This window comes from Artibeus jamaicensis, unplaced genomic scaffold, assembly GCF_021234435.1.
Source record: "Artibeus jamaicensis isolate MK-2021 breed Jamaican fruit bat unplaced genomic scaffold, CSHL_Jam_final contig_519, whole genome shotgun sequence".
Taxonomy (NCBI): domain Eukaryota; kingdom Metazoa; phylum Chordata; class Mammalia; order Chiroptera; family Phyllostomidae; genus Artibeus; species Artibeus jamaicensis.
The window spans coordinates 27,808,700-27,831,368 of NW_026521871.1; the positions used below are offsets into that span (position 1 = coordinate 27,808,700).

Consider the following 22,669-nt stretch of genomic DNA (forward strand, 5'->3'; position numbering starts at 1 on the left):
AAGTATGACCCTGTCATTGGTTTCTCCTAGCAGCTGATGTGTGACTGCTGTACCGCATCTATCACTCTCCATCCTGTGTCCTGTTTCAGCCTGTAGTTTGCATGGCTCTGTCTCCCCCACCAGTCTGCTAATAGGCAGGCTTCTTGAAGGAAAGGCTGTGTCTTCCTTAGTTTCAAGTAAAATGTTTCTCAAGGAGAAGCTCAACAATGGTGCTTTGTAGGTGTATTCATGAACCTGATGGCTTCTGAGCAAAGCTGTCAGTTCTGTCTGCTCCCACTCCCTATTTTTCACTTGCCGAATTTGGCCTCTCAAGTCTGAGAGTGGCTCAGCCCTTACTTGGACACCCCAAGATGGGACTCTATCATCCCTCAAGGCCACCTGTCCCATCTTGATTCAGCTTGGATGGAAAGAATTTCATAACCCAGACAATAACTATCTCCCATGCAGAATAAAGCTGGGCTGCTTGGCAAGAACACCCTTCAAGAATTCATAGAAAAGGGTCTTCCCTTCCCCACCTCCTTCCTCCATTTCAAGTTGCCAAGCCCGCACCCATCACTCTCAATCACATCACCGTCTTTACTCCCTTTACAGCACCTTCCTGAAATTATATTCTACATTATTTGTTTTCTTAATGAGTGTGCCCCTCTCTACACTAGAATACTCCCAAGCCCTGGAACATTCCTGTTTTGTTCACAGTGCCAGGCACATAGTAGAAGATTAACAAATACTTGTTAAATGTTGAATGAATGAGATATCGTACCTCCTCCCCCACTTCAAATCCTCTGTGGTCTCCTCTAAACCACTTTTCTGCTGCTAATTCTAGGATTTTTTTAGTTATCAATTATTGCACAAGAGACCAACCCAAAACTTACTAGTTTTAAACAAAGACAGCATTTACTTTGTTCATGAATCTGCAATTCAGATAGGGCTCAGCGAGGAAAGCCTGCCTCCTCCCACTTAGAGTCAGCGGGCAGCGCCTGAAGGGCGGGGTTGCAACCCACGGAAAACTCGCTCACTCAGATGTCTGGCACCTGATGTCGGCTGTGGGCTGTGATTTGCGGGGGGGCCATGGCTAGCACATCTACGCATGGCCCCTCCATGTCACTTGGGCTTCCTCACAGTATGAAGGCCGGGTCACAAAGGCATCCCAGGAGAAAGAGAGCCAAGCAGAAGCTATAGCATCTTTTATGATTTTACCCCCCAAATTAAGCAGGACACTTCTGCCACACTCTGTTCATTAGAGTGAGGTGGAAAGCCAACCCACATTTAAGGAGATTTAGGCTTCATGTTTTGACAAAGAAGAACATCAAAAACTTTGCAGGTATGTTTTAAACTACCACGTAGGACATGACTTCAGGGTTTTAAAGTATTCTGTTGACCTTTTCTTTCTTTTTATTCATTAATACAACACACATTTATTGACACTACCATGTGCCACATGCTGAGGATACCATGACAATTAAGATAGAGCCCATCCTTTAGCATCTCACAGACTGCGGGGTACTCAGTGAAATCCACACACGACTACAGACCAGTGTGGAATGTACTCCCATGGGAGACGGCAGAGGTGGCTGTGGCCATGTAAGTGAGCCCTGGGCCAGGAGGAAGGCTTTCCAGAAGAGAGAACCACTGTGATGAATCTAAAGAAAATTGTAGGGTTACCCAAGAAAAGGTTAGTGAAAAATCCAACACAGGAAGAACAAACAGGCGCAGACCCAGCGGCACACAGTAAAATCAGAAAAGGAAAAGGAGATGCCCGGGGTGTGTGGACCTGCGGTGTGAGTGCATCTGGGCCTGCGTAGAGCAGGGGAGGAAAGGAGAACACAGACTGTGAAAGGTCTTGCCTCAGTCCTGATTCACACATGTAGTGACCGGGTAAACCCAAATACCAAGGTGTGGTCTGACACATGAAGTATGGTCTGACCAGTGCTTGGCACAGGGCCCTAGACACCAGCCCAAAAGTCAGTGGATTTTCCGATGATTCTGAGACCCTCTTCCTCTCCCCACAGCTTATAGCCTGTGCTCCAGCACTCAGACCACTTGAATGTGTTGCCAAAGGGGCTGAGAGCACCCCTGGATGGGCTCCCTTTCCATCAGTCCCTGGTGAGCCTCTTCCCCTATCTCTGCCCCTCTCTCCAAGTTCACTACCCAGCTCCAGCCTCAGCATCAATGAGAAGGCCAAGGGCAAAGGTCCTACCTTGACATGTTGGAAAATAGCAAGAGAAAAACAACAAAACAATTAACTGCAAGGCCCTGCTGCCTCTTACAGATAAGGCATTTTCTCTGTCAATGAAGCTGCTTGTAATTATTCCCGGTCTTCCTATTCAGCCCTTTCCAAAGACTCAACCCTAAGGGAACGGGTCACTATCCAGGGAGACCAGGATGCAGGAGGTCTCTCTCCTCCTCCTCCCCTTTGTGTCATGGCATCTGCATCTGGCCAGATGGGCAGAAGCAGCCAGAGCTCAAGAAGCAACGGTGGACTGCGGTGAGAGTAAAAGACAGAATACTGTACTTGGAAAATAATTAAATTTTAAAAATTTGTTAAAGAATATTTTAAATAAAAATTATACATGTACACTTAAAAAAAAAGCAACAAGGCACCCTAGGTGGTGTGGCCCAGTTGGCTGGAGCTACATCCTGTACACCCAAAAGTCACAGGTCCAGTTCTTGCTCAGGGCACATACCCAGGTTGTGGGTTCGATCTCCAGTCGGGGCATATATAAGAAGGCAACCAATCAATGTTTCTCATGTCAATATTTCTCTCTCCCTCTCTTCCTCTCTTTCTCTAAAAGCAATAAAAAAATGTCCTCCAGTAAGGATTAAAAACAAACCAAAAAATGAAGCAACATGGCCCCAGGCATGGCAGGGTCCACAGGGGAGAAGCCAGGGAGGTCCCCAAAGGTGAACACCTGCAGGTGGCCCTTCCTCTGGAAAGTGGAGCCATGGGGGGAAACCCACAGCTACCCTGCTCCCTACACATTCCCCACCACTAACAGCCAGGCACAGATGCCAAACTGCAACCATCTAAGCAACGCATCTCAACAAAGACAAGAGCCAGATGGACATGCAGCAGAAAGAAAACCAATAATGACCACAGTGGGGGTCTGACTGTTTGGGGCACAGGGCAAAGGCCATGTGCACACAGGAAAATGCAAACCAAGAAGGCAAAACATTCTCCTCCAGCTGGGGTATGGGGGGGGTGGTTCTGAAAAGCCTTGGAGAGCCTGGCCACAGGGCCCCCAGGGAGCAGACCGAAGCAAGATTGTCTGGCATCTTTGACAGCACCTGTCAGGAGAGTGCATAAACAGCTGGTGCTTAATAGGTGCTCTTTGATATACTTCATGAATAAGCAATGTTAAACAGAAAAAAATGCTGAGGTGGAGGCAGAGACTTGGGTGTCGTCCAACTTGTCAGAACTTCGGTTTGAATCTTAGCTCTTACATGAGTAACTTAACAGCTCAAAGCCGCAGCTTCCTCACCTGTAAACTGGGGCAATGAATGGGTGGACATTAGAGGCATGGGGATCAGTAAATACTCAATGAGCTGATAAAACCTTAGCTGATAAGACCTTAGTCCAGCCCTGGCTCTAAGGCCACAAGCTGTAAGATTTCTGGGGAGTTTCTTCCCTTCCCCAAAACTTATCTCCAGCTCTGCTCCAGACATATCAAGGCCAAGAGAAGAAGCCTGAGCCCTGGTCTGTGCCCTGGAGCTCAGAAGCCGCGGAATCAGCCCCTGAGACCTCAGAGCTGGTGCTAGGCAATAGCACGGGGCCCCTGCTCCCTCACTTGTCCCCACCCGTCCTGACCACCTGCGCCTGCCCATTTCTCTGTTCATTATCACCTCCACTGGGGGATAGAGAAGCAGGGCAAGGAAGTTAAATTCAAATCAGTTATTTTGTCACTTGCTGCCAGGAAGCTGGAGGGGAGAGAGGAGGGACGCAGAGCCTCAGGTGCAATCTGCAGGCAGAAATGAGTCCTGGTAATTCTCAGGAAATTTCCTATATGTTTCCATGTTGGCCCAGTTCTGCTACAGAGAACTTTGGGGGAACCTTCCATGAGGGGACAGAGCAGCCTCCTGAAGCAGCTGCTAAGGGCGTTGTCTGGGAGTTCACCTGATCTGGAGAACATCTCTACTGGTGACAGAGGGAGGAACGGGGCCACCTTCTGCACCACCTTTTTTACTCTTCAGCAAATGGCTCATTCCAAAGCCCCAGTTATCAGCCAGGTCATTACAGTGAAGTGAAGAATCCCCACCCTCGGCTCTAGGCATCTTCCCACAGAGCTGAGAAACACTCCATGTTTACCAAGGAGTCAGTGAACAGAAGAATAAGATGCTGTCTTTCTCACCTATAAAGTTAGAGGCCAACTTACAAGCCAGTGGCACTTAGAGGCACCTGGCAGATCACAGGACCAGTGGAGACTCTGGCCCCTGTGCCCCCTACACAGTCCTGGGCCTGCTGCTGACCAGGGTCTCCTTGAAGAGGGCATCATGCTAAGGCCCTTTTACTGGTGGCCAACCTCACTGTTATTCACCTCTGTTGAGCTGCCCCTGCAGAACCCCCACCAGCCTACGGGGACTCCCCCCCCCCCACCGCCATAATTAGCCAGGAGGTCACCATGTCCCAGAATTTGCTTTATCAATAATTGTTAACTTCCCACTGCTTCTACCCTGGGGGTGTCCCCACGAAGCCCCTGCTGCCCCCTCCCCCAGTCTGATTTAACAATGAGAAAATAGGTGTGGGGAGGGGGAGAGCTAATTATGCACCTGCTCGCTTCCTGCGTCTTAGGCCAGATGGAAAGCAGTTATTCATTAGCTAAGAGAAACCAACCCCCCACCCAAGCCTCCCAGCAAAGTGTGTTCCCATCTCTCTGACCTCCAGAGGAGTGACCAACAAAAGCCAGCAAGGTGGCTCAGACATCAGGTGTCTGGGGTCTTTGGTGCAGCATGTGGCCCTGACCTGACCACTCAGTGCACCCCCTCTGAGCATGGCCAGACACGGACTGCAGGGGCCTACCCATTGCTACAGCTGAAACGGAACCCCCAAAAGAAGCTGAGAAATTTCTCATGCAACATTTTGCCTTTAAATACAAAATCTCTCCCAGGGCATTACTTTATTATTATAGTCATTTCCTCAGAGAGGCAGGCATTAATGCTCTGTGTATCCACCACCTTTGGAGACATGAACATCTGATAAAAATACTCAGGTTGCTTAAGTTGTAAGTGTAGAAGAGGGAGATATAAAGTGAGCTCTTCCAAGGAAGCTGGGACTTAGAAGCCAAGTGCAAAGATATGTTCTAGACCACAGTCGGCAAACACAAGGCCCGTGGGCTGATTCCAGCCCTCCACCTTATTTCTACCAGGCAGCAGCACCAATCTCTAGCTTAACTCTTAAGGAATAGTTATATTTACAAGGTCCTAAAATTACGTCTGGCCCTTTGAAGGCAACCTCGAGACTGACGTGGCCCCTGGTGAAAATGAGTTTGATACTCCTCTTCTAGACAGTCAGGTTGGGACAGGAAGGATACTGTGTGCCCCCTCTACTGCCTATGGAATGCATAAGCCACTAAGGCCCATCTCCTTTGGGACACTTGCCTGTTTGGGAATATTTCTTCCTTGGACGAGGTGGCCAGAGCAAAGATGCTCCCAGTCCTTCTACTCAATTCCTTCTCAGAAGCCATGCTGTGGCTTCTCCAGCCCTGTGTCCTCATGTACAAAGGGGGGCAATGAGCATGGGAGGTGGGAGAAAGGGGCAGGAAGAGAGCAGGAAACTGGTACTCGAGCTGAAGTGCTGGGATTACCTGAGCATTTCTCTCATTTCTTCTTCCAAGACCATGGAAACGAGGAGGTCCCAGTAATCAACAGAGTATCAGCAGCTGAGTTAGCATCAGAATTCTTCCCACCTGTGGATTCAGGCCGATCTGAACCTTTCTTCTTGCAAAGTCCACAAAAGTAGCATAGTAAGGGGGAGTGGTTAAGAATACAGACTCCAGAACCTGCCTGCCTGGGTTCAAATGCAGGCTGCTTACTAGTTATGTGACCTTATCAAACCACGTAACAACTGTATCTTAGTCATCTCACTGAGAACTGCTGCCTGGGATGGTGTTCCCCTCCCCTGCCTTTCAAAATTGCCTCCACCCTTCGTCCTCTCTGGGAAAATATTATGCCCCTGAACCTCACTGTCACTGAGAATTTACTGGGATTAGCTATAGATGATTGTGTAAATTTCATAATATGAATGTACCTTTGACTTCAATAGCATCTTTTTTTTTAACTAGTACAGGCATATCCTCATAGTGTATGTTACTAGTCCAATTGCTAAGGTTGGAATGGGTGAGCACCATGACCTCGGTAGAAAGAAAGACACGGTGGTCAGGTGTATCGGTGATTTTCCCAAGTGACAGAGTCGGGAGATGAAGCCAGAGGTGGAAGACTCTGGCTTCATGACCCAGAAATCTGTCTGCACCCCAGCTGATTCCAGCCCCATCCTCACAGCCAGAATCTAGTCCTCACCCTGCAAGTCCTTCCACTGCCCCAAGTTCATGAAATTCAGTCAACCATCTGTAGGATCAGCAGTTTCCAGTAAATGGGTGGATCCACACATTAGATGCAAAGGAAGGAGTCACAGTGCTATTCTATGCACCCCCTGGTCCCCTTCCTCTTTGCTCCAATTTGCTTTATCAAAGATCCCTTCTTGATGGATGGAATGTAAAAAGGTACCATATGATGCCTCCACCTTATGGGCTTTTCCCCAAAGCACATCTTGGTAATTAGGACCTGTCCTTGTGAGGGCCAAGGCAGGGGTTCTGAGATCTGAGTCTGGGTCTGCACAAGTCGACAAAAGGCAGGAGTGGCTGGAACAGGATCCTGTGTGGCCCAGTAGGTCCTCCCTCGGCTCCTGGGCATCACCAGCTGCTGGCAGCTCTGCTCTGCCAACCCAGAAGGCTTGGGCTGGGGATGGGGCCAGAACTCTGCAGCTGTTTACATAGCCAAGACTTCTCTCAAGCAATTGCCCGGAGCTGCGTTGCCATACCTCACCAGCATCCCACTCACTAGCTGGAGCTTGGGCATTGCAGGGGAGGCAGTGTCCCTGAGTAATAGCAACCTTTCCATAATGCACAAAAAATAGAATCGGACAATGGATAGGACTTTCGCAAATTTACTTTTTTCTCCCAGATATTTTTTTAAACCTTTGGCGCCTGCTGCTGCTTGTAGGCTCAGGCACGCTGACGGACACCCAAAGCAGATGCACACTCAGCAAACAAATATTAACAGGGAAAAAAAGCAGAAACAGCCAACAACTATCTGGCCTGATGGCCTATTGCAAACACATGGGCTGAGGTTGGGATTTTCACCATGATGTAATGGAGATTTAATTGTGTACAATGGCATTCGATGCCCTTGCATTTCAAGGTGAGGTATGCCACAAAGGAATGCCATACCTTAGGCGTGTATTCATGGGTCAGCAATTACTATTGAGAACCCACTCTTTGACAATCCCTAAGAGATTTACCACCAAATCAAACCCGAGTGCACGTTGAAGGATGCCAAGCCTAGGACTTTACTCTAGACCACACAGCAAACAGCAGATCCCCTGGGAGTATTCTGGTCAGCCAGTGTCCAAACACTGAGGCCACCTGCAGGTGTATGACCCTTCACGGACACGGGGTGGGGCTGGGAGAATGCTATTAGCATTAGCTGTCAGCCATTCAGGATTGCTCCCTCCCAGAAGGGACGACATGCTTGGTCCAGGGAAGCTCCCTCTGAGGAAAGAGTGTCTGCTGACAGCCCAACATGTCCCTGCTGCTGCAGAAGCACCTGGAGAGAAGCGCAGGTCCCCAAACCCTGTCCTGAAAGGCATCTCGGAGAATGCAGGCAGTTGCCTTCGCCCCATACATACCGGTAACCCATTCTCACAAGCTCTTGGACACGGTGTGAAAAGAAAGGGGCTTGAAGAAACAGCTGTCTGTCCAGAGGCTGAGGATGGAGTCCTGGCTCTGTGGCCAGGGGAGGTCAGCCTTCCTGCCTCCACAGCCTGCCCTGCTACCTTCTGAAAACAGACTTTCAAAATCCCCTAGAGAGCCCTTTTCCTGTGGTGCCTTCTCTCTCCCAACAGAGCAGAGCCACACCATCAGCTGGAAATGGAGAAGAGGGGAGAGGAGTGCTCTTCTTTCAGTGTGAGTTTCCCACACTCCAGGTCAACTAGCCCCAACCTACCTTCCTTCCTTCCTTCCTTCCTTCCTTCCTTCCTTCCTTCCTTCCTTCCTTCCTTCCACACTGGCTGGGGGCAAGGGCAGGGGCTGGTAGTCTCATAGGGCCTGCCTCTGGTCACCTCTCTCTACCTGGTCTCATGGCTGACACTGTCCCTTTGTCCCTGTCCTGGCCCGGGCTAAAGATTTGACTGGTCTTCCAGCTGCTTGCCCTGGATGACAAAGCCCCACTGAAATTCCCCCATCCCTTGGAGGAAAGCAGACGGACAGACATGTAAGTGACTGAACGCACAAGGAGAGGGGGGCCCTGGCCACAGCGGTTTGGGGGATCTGCTGTCCGTGGAAGCAGCTCATTGATCTACTTTTCTGATCATTATTCCTCACTCATCACAAGCGGATTGACCTGGCCTCAGCCCAGCCAGGCAGGCAGGCAGGAAGGCAGCTCTGTGTGAGCAGAGTAGAAAACGAACCTGCCTGTGTTCATCCGAGGAGAGGAAGCAGTGAATGGTGTGTACTATCCCTGCGCACTGGGCAGGGACTGTGGGGCTGCTTTAATATTCTGCTGAATGTGGTGTTTCTTTTAACCCTTGCTGGAAAGATCTGCAGCCCAGAGAGGCTCCTTCCTACCAGGCTACTGGCAAAGTTTCTGGGCTGCTGGGAGGGAAGGGCCACAGCCCCCACGGCATGGGCTCCTCCAGAGGACCTGGCTGACAGGACCTGTTCAGGGTGAGGCGGGCACCATGCCACCATCCTTCACACAGCTCCAGCCAGCCAGCCAGCAGACAGACAGCTCTGGCTATCCCAGAAGAGGTGTTTAAGGAGGAAACCATGCATACACTGCCAGACACCTGGTGTGTTCCCACACATTTGTTCCCCAAACAGTTTCATTCCCAGGCATGTGCCCCCCTTCATCAATGGAGAATCAATGCCAAGATCAAGCTCCCAAAGTGGGCACCTATCTGCTCTGAGCGGCCCAGCTCCTGACCCGCTCTGGGAAGCTCGAGGAGAGAAGCAGGCAGGACACAGGCGCCCAGCGCTAAGTCTCCTCTCTCTTCCCCCGTTACAAATGCGCTCTGACCCTGGCTGTCCTGACAGGTTTGAAAGTGTCCGTCGTCTTGCTTGGCCCATTTCAAATGATCTCTCACTGGCCCCCAGTAAGTTAAACTCAAGCATCCCCTCTCCACACCACTCCAGACCCTGCCGGTTCCCAAGAGCACCCAAAAGGTCAGTGGAAGGCAGAGGGCAGACAAAATTTAGCCTCCTTTGAAAGGCAAGTGAGAGCTTTCTAGGCATTAATGACCGCACCCCCCTGCTGCCACCAGAACGAGTGTGGGATACGGTGGTCTTCACTGGAAGGTGAGGGACTCTTAGCCCCACCTTAGGGCGCGAATGCCAAGCTTCGCTTAGAGAAGAGCAGCGCTTGCCGGAGGGGTCAGCAACACCGAACCACGGCGGGCCTTTCTGGGTGCGGGTGCTCCTAAACAACCGGTAACAGTTCAGTAGGGAACCCTGCAGCCCAGTGGAACGAGCTCCCAACTTGCAAGGCAGCACGGGCGCCAGGAGCTGCGCCCCTTCGGTGCCTGGTCCCCGTGGAGTTCCACCCAGCTTCCGCCACACGGCAGTGCGGCTGTGAGCCCGCAGCGACGGCAGTGCCAGCGCCTCGCGCCCAAGAGTTGCTTCCACCCCGGTACTCAACTCCGCGCTAAGGCCGAGCTGCGTTCCCCGCGAGGGTCTGCGGCCCGCGGCCACCGCTCTGCCGGGGAGAAGGGGCGGGGGCACAGAGCAGGGCAGGGATTTCCCCCAGGGATTCGCGGGCGCCGCGGAGCGCGGGTGCTCCGGCTGCGCCCCAAGAGGTGCCCATGGCGCGCGCTTTCCTCCACAGCTAGAGGCACAGCCAGGGCCGAAGTGGCAGGGACAGTGTCTCTGTCGGTCAGCTCCCGGCGAGTCCCCTTCCAGTGGGCAACGGAGACGATGGGCGCGTTTCGGCAGCACCGACCACCCACCACACCCCCGTTCCCAGGCTCAAGAAGTGACAAAGGTGTCCACCTCGCCCAGGCTGACCCAAGAAAGATGAAGCCCGGCAGGCTCCTGGACCATCCGGCTGTCCCCGAAGGTAGAGCCAGTGAACTCAGTCCCTCTCCTTCGCCAGCCACTTTCGGGGTGCCAGGGCAGCTCTAACCCGCCTAGCCCAGAATCCTGGAGCCGGCAGACGCCGAGTTAAGTAAACGGAGAGGTGGCGCGCGGTCGCCTAAGCGCATCCTTGCCTGGGGTAGAAAGGGAGCGGACCCACGCCCGCTCTCCAGGGGCTGGATGGTCCGAGGCGCCCCTTCTTCCCGAACGCGCAGCTCTGCCCGGAACTAAGGAGCCTGCACCGCAATGCAGCGGACTCCGCGTTCTCCCAGCCGAAGCTGCGGGAGACCGTGGCTGCCAGAGAGTGCCAGCCGCGGGAGCCAAGGGGCCCCGAAAGCCAGCGGGGACGCGCCCGTGGGTGCCGCCCCAGCCCCGCGCTCGCCCGCGGCCGAGGCTCCTTAACATCCTCGCCCCCGGGTAGCGGGATAAGAGCGACCCGAAGCTACCAGAGAAGCCCCGGGGTACAGCCGCCGGCAGCCAACTTGCTCCTCGAAGGGTACGTTACCTTCCATCGCGGCCACTGCGGTTGCCAGGAGGAGCAGCAGCAGGCAATCCAGGGCCATCGCCGGCCGGCAGCCCCCAGGCCGAGCCGGAGCCGAGGCTGCCGCGCGGGGAGGGCGCCGGGTCCCGGGGCGCCGCTGCGCTCCCCGCGGGTGGCTTCTCCGTATCCTTTCGCGCTCTCGCTGGGACAGGACTCCCTGGAGCGCGGCGTGGGCGTGGGCGGGAGTGTGCGTGCGTGGGGCGGTGCGGGCGCGCGTGGGTGTGGGTGTGCATGTGTGTGTGTGTGTTTATGGGAGAGGTGGGTGTGTGCGTGCGTGTGTGAAAGAGAGAGGGCGAGGGAGTGCGAGCTGCTGGTGAGAGCGCGAGAGAGCGTGTGCGTCCTGCTGTCACATCGCGAGCCACAGCGGAGCCTACGTGAGGACGAAGTCGGCCAGACTGATGAGGGAGGGAGCGGGATCCCCCACCGTCAGCTCTCTCCCCACCCCTAACACCTCCTGTCCAATCAAGGAATCAAACCTGCAAAAATCTCTCGTCCAATCAGGCGCGAGCACCTCCTTACCCAGGCATTGTTAGTTTAAGAAAAACTTTTGCGCGCAAGGCTGTGGAGGGAGGGCTGGGAAGGCGCTAGGAGGGGTCCGGGCTCCCCCTGGTGGCGTACTCTGAGAAACGCTCCGGTCGGCCCCAGCTCCCCGAGCCTCGACGCGTCTAGCTAGCGAAGGAACAGGCCTTAACCATTTATAGCCCACCCAGGTCTGGATGAGCTTTAAATAATCAAATTTATCTTCTTTCATCTTCTCATCGAGACTTAACTTTAACTGCTCTATTTAGTGCAATCCCGTGGCACAGCCTATTCCTCCTTTTCATTAACACTTCACTGACGCTATATTTTTTTATTAATCAATTATGTTTGTTGTGGGTCTCCCCCTCCCTTATTAGAATTAGGTCTTCATTCTTGGGGCGTGTTTGTTTTGTTCACTACAGAATCCCAAGTGCCTAGAACGGTGCCTGGCCCGTAGAAAATGATGGAATATCTCTGTTGAATGAAGGAATAGGTTCAGAGAACCTTTGGGTTCAGATGCTGCTGTTGCAGGGTATCCAGGAACTGGAAATGCTTCCTGTCCAAATGCTGTTCTTGTCCTCCAGAAGTCTCTGGCTGCCTTCAGGTTTCACTTCTGAAAGCATTCTGTGAGCATTACAGAGGGCCCTGACCCCAGAAGACCGGATTGGAGGGGGAGACCAATGGTCACATAGTCCGCTATAAAAAGAGGGGAATGCAATAGGGCCGCAGAAGGTTATGCAAGGTGGGGCACACGGAGGAAGGCACCATTACTGTGGGTGAGACTTGAACATGAGTTGGGAGGACATATACAGGCAGCAACAGAGAGACAGGGTGTTGGAGGTAGGAGGAACTTTCTTGGCCTCACTTCCCACAACTCTGCTTTCTTTTTCTGTCTCTGGAGATAGCCAGGGTTCTAGTCCAAGGACCCATCTGGAGACTGTAATGTTGTTATGCTGGAGACACTCTTCACTCTATCACCCCCACCCCAGACCTGAAGATGGTCTGGTCCTACAGTGGAGGCAGCTGTCTCTTCTCCACCAAGCCTGTGCTGGGTTTGTTAAGGAGCTGACTGTGGGCAGATGTGATGACCCCTCCTAGGCTCCCCACCCTCCTCTTTGGGTTTTGCTCAATCTGTTTCCCACCCTGTGTGTTCATACTCTCTTTGACTGGGACCACTCCTCCTCAGTCCCAGCCAGACTCTCCCCATCCTGATACTGCTTTGCTTCCCACACTGACTTCAGCTGCCTCCCTTGCCTCCTTCCTTCATTCCTCCCTGCTTCCTGCCTCAGCACCTGAGGAGAAGATCCCATGGTCCTCCACTGCCTTGTCATCCTCCTTCACACCATGCCAGCTGCCCTCTGCCCTGCCAAACACCAACAGCAGTGCCCTAGCATCTGTGGAGCCATCACCCTTGGAATGACCCACTTTACTCTGTTACCCATCATCCTCCTGGACCCTCAGTGCTCTCTGTTACCAGTTCTCCTGGGCTCTGGCCTCATTTTCCAGTCCTGGTTCTCCTCCTCCCTGTCCTTCTCCTTCTTAGTGCTTTCCCTGTTCCCTCTTCAGGTCTCAAAAGGGGTATCCCTCAAGCTCCATCCTTGGCACTTCTGTTCCCCAGGCCCAGGAACAATTCTTTGGCAGCTCCACCTGCTCTTCTGCCTCCAGCACTCCCCTCGTGAATGGATGGTTGGATGAATCTCGGACTCCTCTCCTTCACTACAGCACAGTCTTTTGAGATACGTGGTGGGAGAAGTCTCCCTTTGCCACATGCTCGTCCCAGTGCCCTTGTCTCAAGGCCATGAGCCTGTACCAATTCCAGCCCACACTGCCTTCCCTTGAACAACTGGAGAGTCTCAGAATGGTCACCCAGCTTTCACCCCCTCCCCTTTCTAATCCTTCTGCACTCCTGCCAAACTAATTTTTCTCAAGCCAAGCTTGATCTTATCTCTTCCCTGAACAGAAGGCTAGTGGCTCCTCACTGTCTGCCCGAAGAAAGACCAACCACTCTGGCGTAGCAGCCACAGCTCCCTGGAACCTGCCTCTCAGCCCTGAGCCTGCCAGCCTCCCTCTGGGCCTGGGCTGCTCAGACAGCTGGATCCCCTCACCATCCCCACATCTAGACCCCCATACAGGCTCTCCTTTCCTTGCAGCCAGCTCATCATGGACTCACCCACGTACTCAACAAGTGTTTGTTGAATACCTACTATGAGCCAGGCAGGCCCTGCTCTAGGCTGTGGGGACACAGGTCCTACTCAGAGGGAACTTACAGTGTAGTGGAGGAGGATGATGAAGAAGCAACAGTATGTCCAGTGGTGAGAAGAACTAGAGACTAAAGCAAGGTGACAACTGAAGAGCAATTGTAGGTAGTTGGATATTATAGGGAATGACTGCATATTGAGCACTTTCTACATACAGAAGGACCAACCACTCTGGCATGGCATCCAGATTTCTGAATGCACTGCACTGGATGTTTACATGCAAAACTGAACTGAAGTGAATGGAACTTCCTGCCCTCACTTCTACGGAAATGTCCACTCTCCCAGGAAGCCTTGGTGTCCCTCAGCTGGTCCCTCTCACCCACAGTCTCACGCTATGAGTCTGCGTGGGTTCTGAGTAGCTTATCCAGTCCTGGCTGAAGAAAGAACTGACAGTATCCAGCTGCAAAACATCACTCCTAGGAAGATCCTGGGAGACGAATGTACTGGGATCCCAAGGACAACCCCGCCAAGGTCTTTCAACCTGTGCAGGCAAATTATACAGGAATCACCCACCATCTTAACGTCTGATCTCCATGCCCCACCCCAGGATTTAAGATCAGTAGGGATGAGGTAGGGGCACAAATGTAATTTTATGGCTCCACCCCCATTGATTCTGCTGCACAGTGAGCCTTAGGAGTCCCTGCTTAAGGTCTATGAGTTTAAAACTGCTCTGAGGCCTTCTCGGGCGACACCCAAATGGGGAAGTATGGGAGCAGTCAGGGGATGGAGCTTCCCATTCCCCTTCTATTCTGGCACCTTTTTTTCACTGGACATCTGAATCAGGTTTTGTTTGGAGGAAGAGTTCTGTAGATAGAAGAGAAGGAAGTAAGGGGGATTAGAGGAGAGGGTTGGATTGGGTGGGGATGGGGCACATTGACTGATTAGCATGTAAGAAAGTCAGCCTTGATGACTTCTAGCACATGCTAGTGGCTCAGGTAAGAGCATCAGTTTAGGCTTTTTATTAATTTCTCTAATAATCCAGGGGATTTCCTTTTCCTGAACAAGTTAAATATTAATTTAGTGGTACAGCAGATTGATGTTTCTCTTGCAATGGGTTGATTTGTAAATATATCCAAAAGCACCATTGGTTTGGGATTCCAAGCCTGGGTACCTATTTTCCCCAAATCATCTCCTTGGCTATTTTTTCCTCTTTGATGTCAAATGCTCGCTTGTTTTTTTGATTAATCACCCAGCTATTTGATATCCCTAAATCACTCCTTCAAAGTGACAGATGCTTGCCTCCAAGCTAGCAGCTCAGGGCTCTCAGGCACCCAAGGGTGACTCGACCCTTTTGCTAAGACTCAGAGGCCCTTCTGGCTGGAAGGTTTGAGGGCAGCCAAGCTGTTCACCCGACCGCTAAACGGTTTTGCGTCTAAAATGTTGAAAAGCACTTCTAGAGAAAGCAATTGCACAAGTTCCCTTGATAATTCTATACATTTTGCAGCTTTCCTATCAAAAAGTTCCTGCTTGCCTCTAACCTACAGCCCTTTTGTTGTAGTTGAAGCCTATTTTCTTCATTCCACTTAGTATTACAAAACATAGACAAAGAGTCATCATCAGGAAGATGATCACACGGGTGTCTTGTACATGAGAAGGTATTAAGTTGCTCCCTTATCCCATCTTTTTTAAAAAATATTTCTTAACTGTATAAATGAAAGGATTAGTTATACACTGCATGACCCAAGCTACTTTTAATTAGATTCTTAAGCTGCAAGTTAAATTTTCACCAATTCTTTTTAGAGAGGCACATGCACCATTTATGAGTATTTTAAAACATTTTTAATGATGGATAATAGATAAATAACAAATAGCTTCCTCTCCCTCTTTTAATCATTCAACATTTATTTAGCAGCACCTTGCCAGGTGTCTGCAAGGTGCTAAGGGCCCAGTGATATTCATGGTCCAGCCTCTCCCTTTAAGGATTTCAGGATCCCTGGGAAGACAGGTATTGAAATGCCTTGTGGGACACCTCACAAAATGGCCTCTGGCTAGAGGCTTTCAACAAGCCTCTCCTTGTTTCTCAGGAAAATGCCCCAGTGAATAAAGACAAATATGAAGACTCACCACTAACGAGGTGAATGAACACTGACAACCTAATTGCCAGGATGTGGAAGGAACTGACAGTACATACTTACAAGGTAAATGAAGCTGGGTGGAGAAAAACCTATCAGGAACATATATGACATGTGCCAAGTTCTCTTCTATGAAGAAAATCTGGTTTTAAAAAATAGGTAGGAAGGTATGTGGTAGTCCCCTCTCTGTCTGTGCCTGACTCAGACATCTAGAATCTCTGATAACCAGAGAATGGAGTAAATATCCATCACCGTTGCTGCTTTGGCTTTAAACCAAACAAAGCACAGCTGCTCCTTGTCCTCCTCATCCCTTCCCCCAAGATCTTTTTATACTCAGGAGGAGCCTGAAAATGGGCAAGACCAGTGGGCACAAGGATGGGCTGATGAAGATACCGTGCATCTGGAGGTGAAGAATAGTCAAGAGAAACAAGTAGAGGAACAAGTCACTACCACAAGCAGGCGTGGTAGTGACTGTGGGAGGTGTGCAGCCTGCTGGTGTAGTTTCGCTGTGACACATCAGATCAGAGCACCAGAAAATCAGGATGGTGGTTGAGGAAAGATGGAACCTCAGTAGAGCAGATACGCACTAGATGAAGCTTATTGACAAGTGGCAGTTGAACACTAGCTGGCCCTCCAGGGTAGATCTAAAAACATGATTCAACCATAAAGCAAGTAGGGAGGTGGAGGGCTCAGGGCCAGCTTGCTCACCTTGTCTAGCAAAAAATAACTGCAAGAACTAATCAGTCTCTCAGTACTCAAGGAGGAGACAAGAGGGGTCAAGACAGATTAGGGGCCTATTAGATACTGCAGGATAAAGAGCAAGAATAGCATCTCTAAGACCCAGAAGGATAGCATTCCTTTGAAAATGATGCTCTACACATTTGAAAGACATTTTCAGGAAGTTTCTTGTTATGTATGAAGACATACTCCATGAAACCCAAACAAGCTTTCTAGGAAACAGGTTAAGCAGAAAAAAGGAACAGAATGAGTGAAGGGAAGAGAAAAAAAGAAGAATTTAAGGAAACAAAAATGCAATAAATGCACTATCAGAATCAAACTCCACACTGGTATGGAAGGAAAGAACATATTTGTTGCTGCTGAACGCTGAATAGATGATGTGAAAGACAAACTGGAGAATCTTTCCAAGAATGCATATAAAATGGACAGAAAAGGAAAAACTTTGAGAAAAAATACATAACATGAAGAAGACAGAAAGTAGAGAATAAACATACACAAAATTGGTTCAGTTAGTTACAAGGAGCTAGGGACCTGCAATAGAATCAATAGCATTAACTTCATAATACTGAATTCCAAAAGAAAATTGAGCCAGAGCTATAGAGTTTTATAAGGGGAATTTGTAATTGTGTGTGTATATATATATATATATATATATATATATATATATCCAGCAGGCATAAAGCAGCAGACATCTTCAGGTCTTGAAAAATTTGCAACAGTCCAAGAAATTATTTGAGAGTATTACATATTCCAATTGATAAGAAAACAAGGTTTGGTGGCAAGCAATAAAGTCAATTAAAATACAAGTCTAAATGTTTGCCAACTGCTTTTAAATTGAATTAAAATGTCAAAAGTAGTCTCAGTAAAGAATACATATGTTGTTAAAATTCTAATTACAAAAACCTAAATGTAACAGCTCAAATTATATTAATTAAGATCAAGTAGAAAGGGAATGTAAGGAAGGAGAGCAAATCTATGTTAAATTCCTCCTTCACACAAGGAATTCACAAGCTTTTTTATGCTTGAATGTTACAATTTCTGAAATTGGTTTAAAATAAAGTTGGCTTAAAACCATTTTAATATACTTTAAAGAACTATATATATGCTTTCGAAAACACTGGAGAAGATGAAAACAAAATACGGCCCCTATGTTAAAAAATTGAAAAAAAATTAATAAAAAGATATTTTTAAAAAATAAGTTTATTGAAAAAGTTATTCCCAACAAATGTAAATGAATTAAATCTTTTTCTTGATCCTCACCTGAAGATATGTTTTCAATGATTTTAGAGAAAGAGGAAGAAAGAGAGAAACGTGGATTAGTGGCCAACCAGTGGCCGAACCCAAACCCAGAACCCAGGTGCGCGCCCAGACTGGGGAATCAAACACGCAGCCTTTCGGTGTGTGGGGCGACCTGCCAGCACAATTCAATCCTGATTGAAATGTCTCTTCGGGATGCGGGCCTCTCTGCCACTGCGGCAGAGTCACACGGAAATGTGACAGATAATGGGAGGGTGAGTTTTTCCTTTTGACCTTGGAATAAGAGACTCTTCACACCCTGATTAATCGAGTGTTGCACAGATTTCGGACCCTGTGGAGCCTTTTCCTCCGGTTTTGTCACTAGCTCAGGCATGTCGCGGGCAGTTCGTGTGGGGTCCTCGTGGCAAACGAAGAAGGCTGCCCCTGGGTGAAGGCAGTGCGCGGGCGGTCAGAAATAGCACCAGGCGTTCAGAGTGCTGTTCCACGGCTTCCAGGGCTGATCCGAGTGAGGGGGAGCCACGATGGCCCCGCATACAGGGGTCCCCAGACTGACAAGGAGCATTCCCTCAAGCCTTGGGCAGAGGCGACTGAGGCACAGCAGCTTGGGGAGCAGCTCAGAAGACTCAGCTTTCCACAGCTGCCCCAGAGGCTGAGAACAGTCTCTGTGCTGAAGTCCCACTGATCAGTCAATTCTCCAACATGATGAGGAAACAAAGCACTGACCTGATGCCTCGTGACACAGACTCCAGACGCTGTGGAAAGGAAGCAGACTGAGAAATGCCATGCTGCTTCTTCAGAGGAACAGGCAACCACTGAACGCCACCTCTACACCATCTTCTGCCAAGCACCAAAGAACTGCGGGGTTGGGATTGGGCTGGTACCGGTCCTCAAGGGTGGCCATTTCCACCAGGGCCCTCTGCCACTGTCTGGCCAGCGGCATCGCTTCCTGGCCATGAAGTGGATGATTATTGAATGCACAGAGAAGAAGCAGGGGCGCATGCTGATGCCAGAGAAGCTGTGGCGTGAGCTGCTGGAGGCCTGTCACAACCAGGGCCCTGTGAGGAAAAGGAAGCACGACATGCACAGGATGGCTGAGGCCAGCCGTGCTCTGGCCCACTGCAGCTGGTGGGAGGGGAGGGGAGGCTCAAGAGGAAAGCCCAGGGCTCTCTGCTGCAAGAGGCAGCGTGAGCCTCTGCTGCGTGAAAACTACCTGTGCTAAATGTAGTTCCTTTTTAGGGGCAGACAGGCAAGCCTCACAGGAAAGATAGAGCAGTGTGTTTATTGCTTTAGCCTCTCCCTTGTGGGCTACAACTTGCTCTCCCTGCCCCATCTCCTTGCAAAGAAGTACATGGATTTGGATTTCCTCCAAAAAAACAAAAAAAAACAGGGCCCGTCCACCTTGTTTTCCCTCTGGTTAGGGTGGACATGTGGGTGAAAGGAAGCATTTCAGTACCAGAAAGGTGTATTGGAACATTCTCACCCTGAACTGTAGCATGCGGTGCAGTGCTGCCACTCATTAAAACTGGCTGCAGGGAATAAAATTTTAAAAAAAGAAAGAAAAAAATAAAGGTCTTTTTGGCTAAAAAATAATATCATTACATATTTTACCTAAAACATGGGGGGCAAATAATTAAATAGTAAGAAAATAACTTTTATTTGTGGTAATATTACAGGATAACCCATGACATTCCTATGAAACACATCTAGAACTCAGTAATATGTAAAATAGCTACTTTTCAATATATTGCAGAGCCCATAAAAAGTATCCCCACGAGGCTAGAAACAAAGAAATACTAAAATCCTGAATGGTAAATGTGGGAGTTTACACTGCAGTGTGGGTGGGAATTAGTCCCTGGTCTGGGAAATCTAATAATGACTTGAATTTTAATGTACATGAATTGGAAGCAAGGCTTTGAATGAATGCAAGACAGCAAGTTAGAAATGAGACTACTGCATAAGCTGAGGCTTCAAATTACAATGACTTTATTGAAAAAGAGGACTAGGAAAAAACTTATCCATTGTCATAGAGGAGAACAAGAAAGCTTACATCTCTGCTTGGGCTCATGGTATGAGAGAAAATACCCTCCCCTCAGAATTCTTATCATAAGCCTTTACTTACATAGGTTACTTTACAACTTGATCTCAGATCTCCCAAGCCAAGAACTCAATTGAAAAAAATTAGTAGTAAATGAATAGGTAAAAGGAAATGCAAGATGGATATAACCCCCACAAGATTCTCACAAATAAAGCCTTGCTGAATATTAACTCACAATCCAAAATCACAGAACACATAACTAAATCTACCACAAATGAGATTTAGCAGACAAGTCAGACAGGATTATACCCCTATTATTATAGACCTATAAGAAGAAAACTTAAATAACAATATTTAAAATTATAAAACAAAAATGAATATACATATAAAAATCTATTGCTTTTCCAAACAACAAAAAACAATGAAAATAAGTCATTTATAATAATATGGCATTTTAATAGCAAAACTTTTGGAACAAATCTAAAGAAAGCTTTTAAAGGCCATTATGGGAAAAAATAAGACTTTTTTAAGAGAATATTTCAATAACTGGGGAGATTTACCACATTCCTGGATGAGAAAACTGATAGCAATTCTCCTCAATTTTAAGTATAAATTCAATATAAATACAAGAAAAATATCTACAATTTTTTGAAGAATTTGACAATTTGAGCCAAAATTCAAAGATAGAAGGTGCAGATAACCAAAATAATTTTAAAAAGAAGCAGAATAGAGGCCCTTGCCTTACCAGCCATCAACACTTATGATAAAGCTGCCACAATTAAAACATGGAACTGGTGTGGGGATTTAGCACCAAAGTGTATATGAAAAGTCCACACCAAGAGAAGCATCACAAAGTACCGGGGAAAGGATAAATCAGTAAATGTTGCTGAAACAGTGTGAAAAATTATAATTAGATTTTTCTCTCATACCAAATATAGTCAATTCCAGGTGGATTAAACAAAAATATGGAAGGCAAAACTTTAAAACTATTTTTGGAAAAATATAGGAGAATAATTTAATGAGATGTGGCAGGTAGAAGAGGATTTCATAAACGACACAAAAAGCACAAATTACAAAGAAATCATAGATACTTTTGCCAATGTAAAATAGGAAGATTTGTTACAAAAAGACACCAAGCCCTGGCTGGTATAGCTCAGTGGATTGAGCGCGGGCCTGTGAACCAGACAATCGCGGTTCGATTCCCAGTCAGGGCACATACCGGGGTTGCAGGCTGGTTCCCTGCAGGACAGTTCCCAGCAGGGGACCCATGAAAGGCAACCATACATTGATGTTTCTCTCCCTCTCTCCTTCCTTTCCCCTCTAAAGATAAATAAATAAAATATTAAAAAAAAAAAAAGATATGCAGTTTAAAAAAAAAAAAAAAAAGACACCATACAAATAGTTAAGCCACACACTGGGAGGAAATATAGGGCAAAAGTAGGTTTACAGTTGCTCCTATGGAAAATAATGTGATAATTAATAAATAATAATTGAAGAATAAACTCTGTGTTGTGTACTCACAACTGTAAACCTACTTTTGCCCACTCCATATTTGCTACCCATTTAATCAAAGAGTATTAGAATCTAGAATATATAAAGAAGTACAAATCAAAAGAAATAAACATTTTAACAAGGGCCCAGTTACTTGCTTTGCAGCACATATATTAAAATTGGGATGATACAGAAATTACCATGGCCCCTGAACAAAGATGACACACAAATCTGTGATGTGTTCTATATCTGCAAGCCAGACACAAAAAGACAAATACTGTATAATTCTACTTACATGAAATATTTAGAGTAGGCAAATTTATAAAGGCAGCAAACAGAAGTTACCAGGGCTTCAAGAAGGGGGTATGGGGAGATATTGCTTAATAGGTAGAGCTTCTGTTTTGGAGGGTGATGAAAGAGTTTTGGAAATGGGCAACATTGTGAGTGTAATTAATGCCACTGAATTATACACTCAATAAAAATGCAAATTGTATATATTTTTTAAATCTATAACTATATGTTTTTATATATTTGTTATATATATTTAACCACAATAAAAAAGCACCCAAATATTAAAGAGCACAAAAGATTCAAATAGATATTTCAGGTAAAAAGAAATATGAAATGACTGAACAATATTTGAAGATTCACAACTTCACTTGCAAGTGAAAATACTTCTCACTCACCAAAGCAAAAATAATAACGTCAGACAACAGCTAGGGTTGGTAGGATAAGGAGCAACAGGGGTTTTCATACATTGCTAGTGCGACTGTCAGTTGGTTCAAACATTCTGGGTACAAGGATGGCATCATTTAGTGAAGTTTAGCATGTGCTTTCTTATATATGAATTAGAGTAAATAGAGGCCGCCATAATAAAGATACTAACAATAAAATACTAACAAAAAAAATGACCAGTCTCGAAGTTTATTATCCTGATCAATGGGACAACTTAGGTCCTCGTGGTCACTCAGGTTCTGGGTTCTTTTTAAATTATTGCTCTCCCATCATCCTAGACTCCGTCATTTTCTGCAAAGTTGAAGTTGGGTTACCACCACACTTGGGTTTGGGAATGTGCAAAAAGAAAAGAGAGCGTGGAGAAGGTATACCCATTGCTTTTAAGACTCTGACCCCAAAGCAGCAGAATGGAAAGCTGCTTAGATTCCATTGGTGAGAACATAATCCCATAGCCCCATCCAACTTGAATGGGAGTGTGGGAAGATGTCCCGCTGAACACCATATATGAAGATGGGGAGAATAGATTTGAATGGACACCTGGCAGTCTCCCTTGTGCTCCCGAACTAGCAATTTCACAGCTCCTGCCTGTGTACACCAGCAGACGCACATAAGAAAGGTCTCAGACACACAATTTATAAAAGGAAGAAGAGAAAAAAAATGGGCAAACAGCCCAAAGTCCAACATTG

General features: G+C 47.9%; 1 protein-coding gene and 2 pseudogenes across 3 annotated transcripts in view; 2 read left to right on the top strand and 1 right to left on the bottom strand.

Annotated features, from left to right (window-relative positions):
• Positions 1 to 11,258, bottom strand: part of EPHB1 (EPH receptor B1) — a 419,448-nt gene extending 408,190 nt beyond the window's left edge. For all 3 annotated transcript variants that reach the window (XM_037143852.2, XM_037143853.2, XM_037143850.2), the window contains exon 1: positions 10,843 to 11,258. In XM_037143852.2, the coding sequence (XP_036999747.1) occupies positions 10,843 to 10,900 (58 nt within the window). In that variant the 5' untranslated portion in view covers positions 10,901 to 11,258. The remainder of the gene's footprint in view (positions 1 to 10,842) is intronic.
• A 6,646-nt stretch (positions 11,259 to 17,904) lies between these two features.
• Positions 17,905 to 18,941, top strand: LOC119048378 (28S ribosomal protein S7, mitochondrial-like; annotated as a pseudogene).
• A 2,461-nt stretch (positions 18,942 to 21,402) lies between these two features.
• Positions 21,403 to 21,501, top strand: LOC119048427 (uncharacterized; annotated as a pseudogene).
• The last annotated feature ends 1,168 nt before the right edge of the window (positions 21,502 to 22,669 follow it).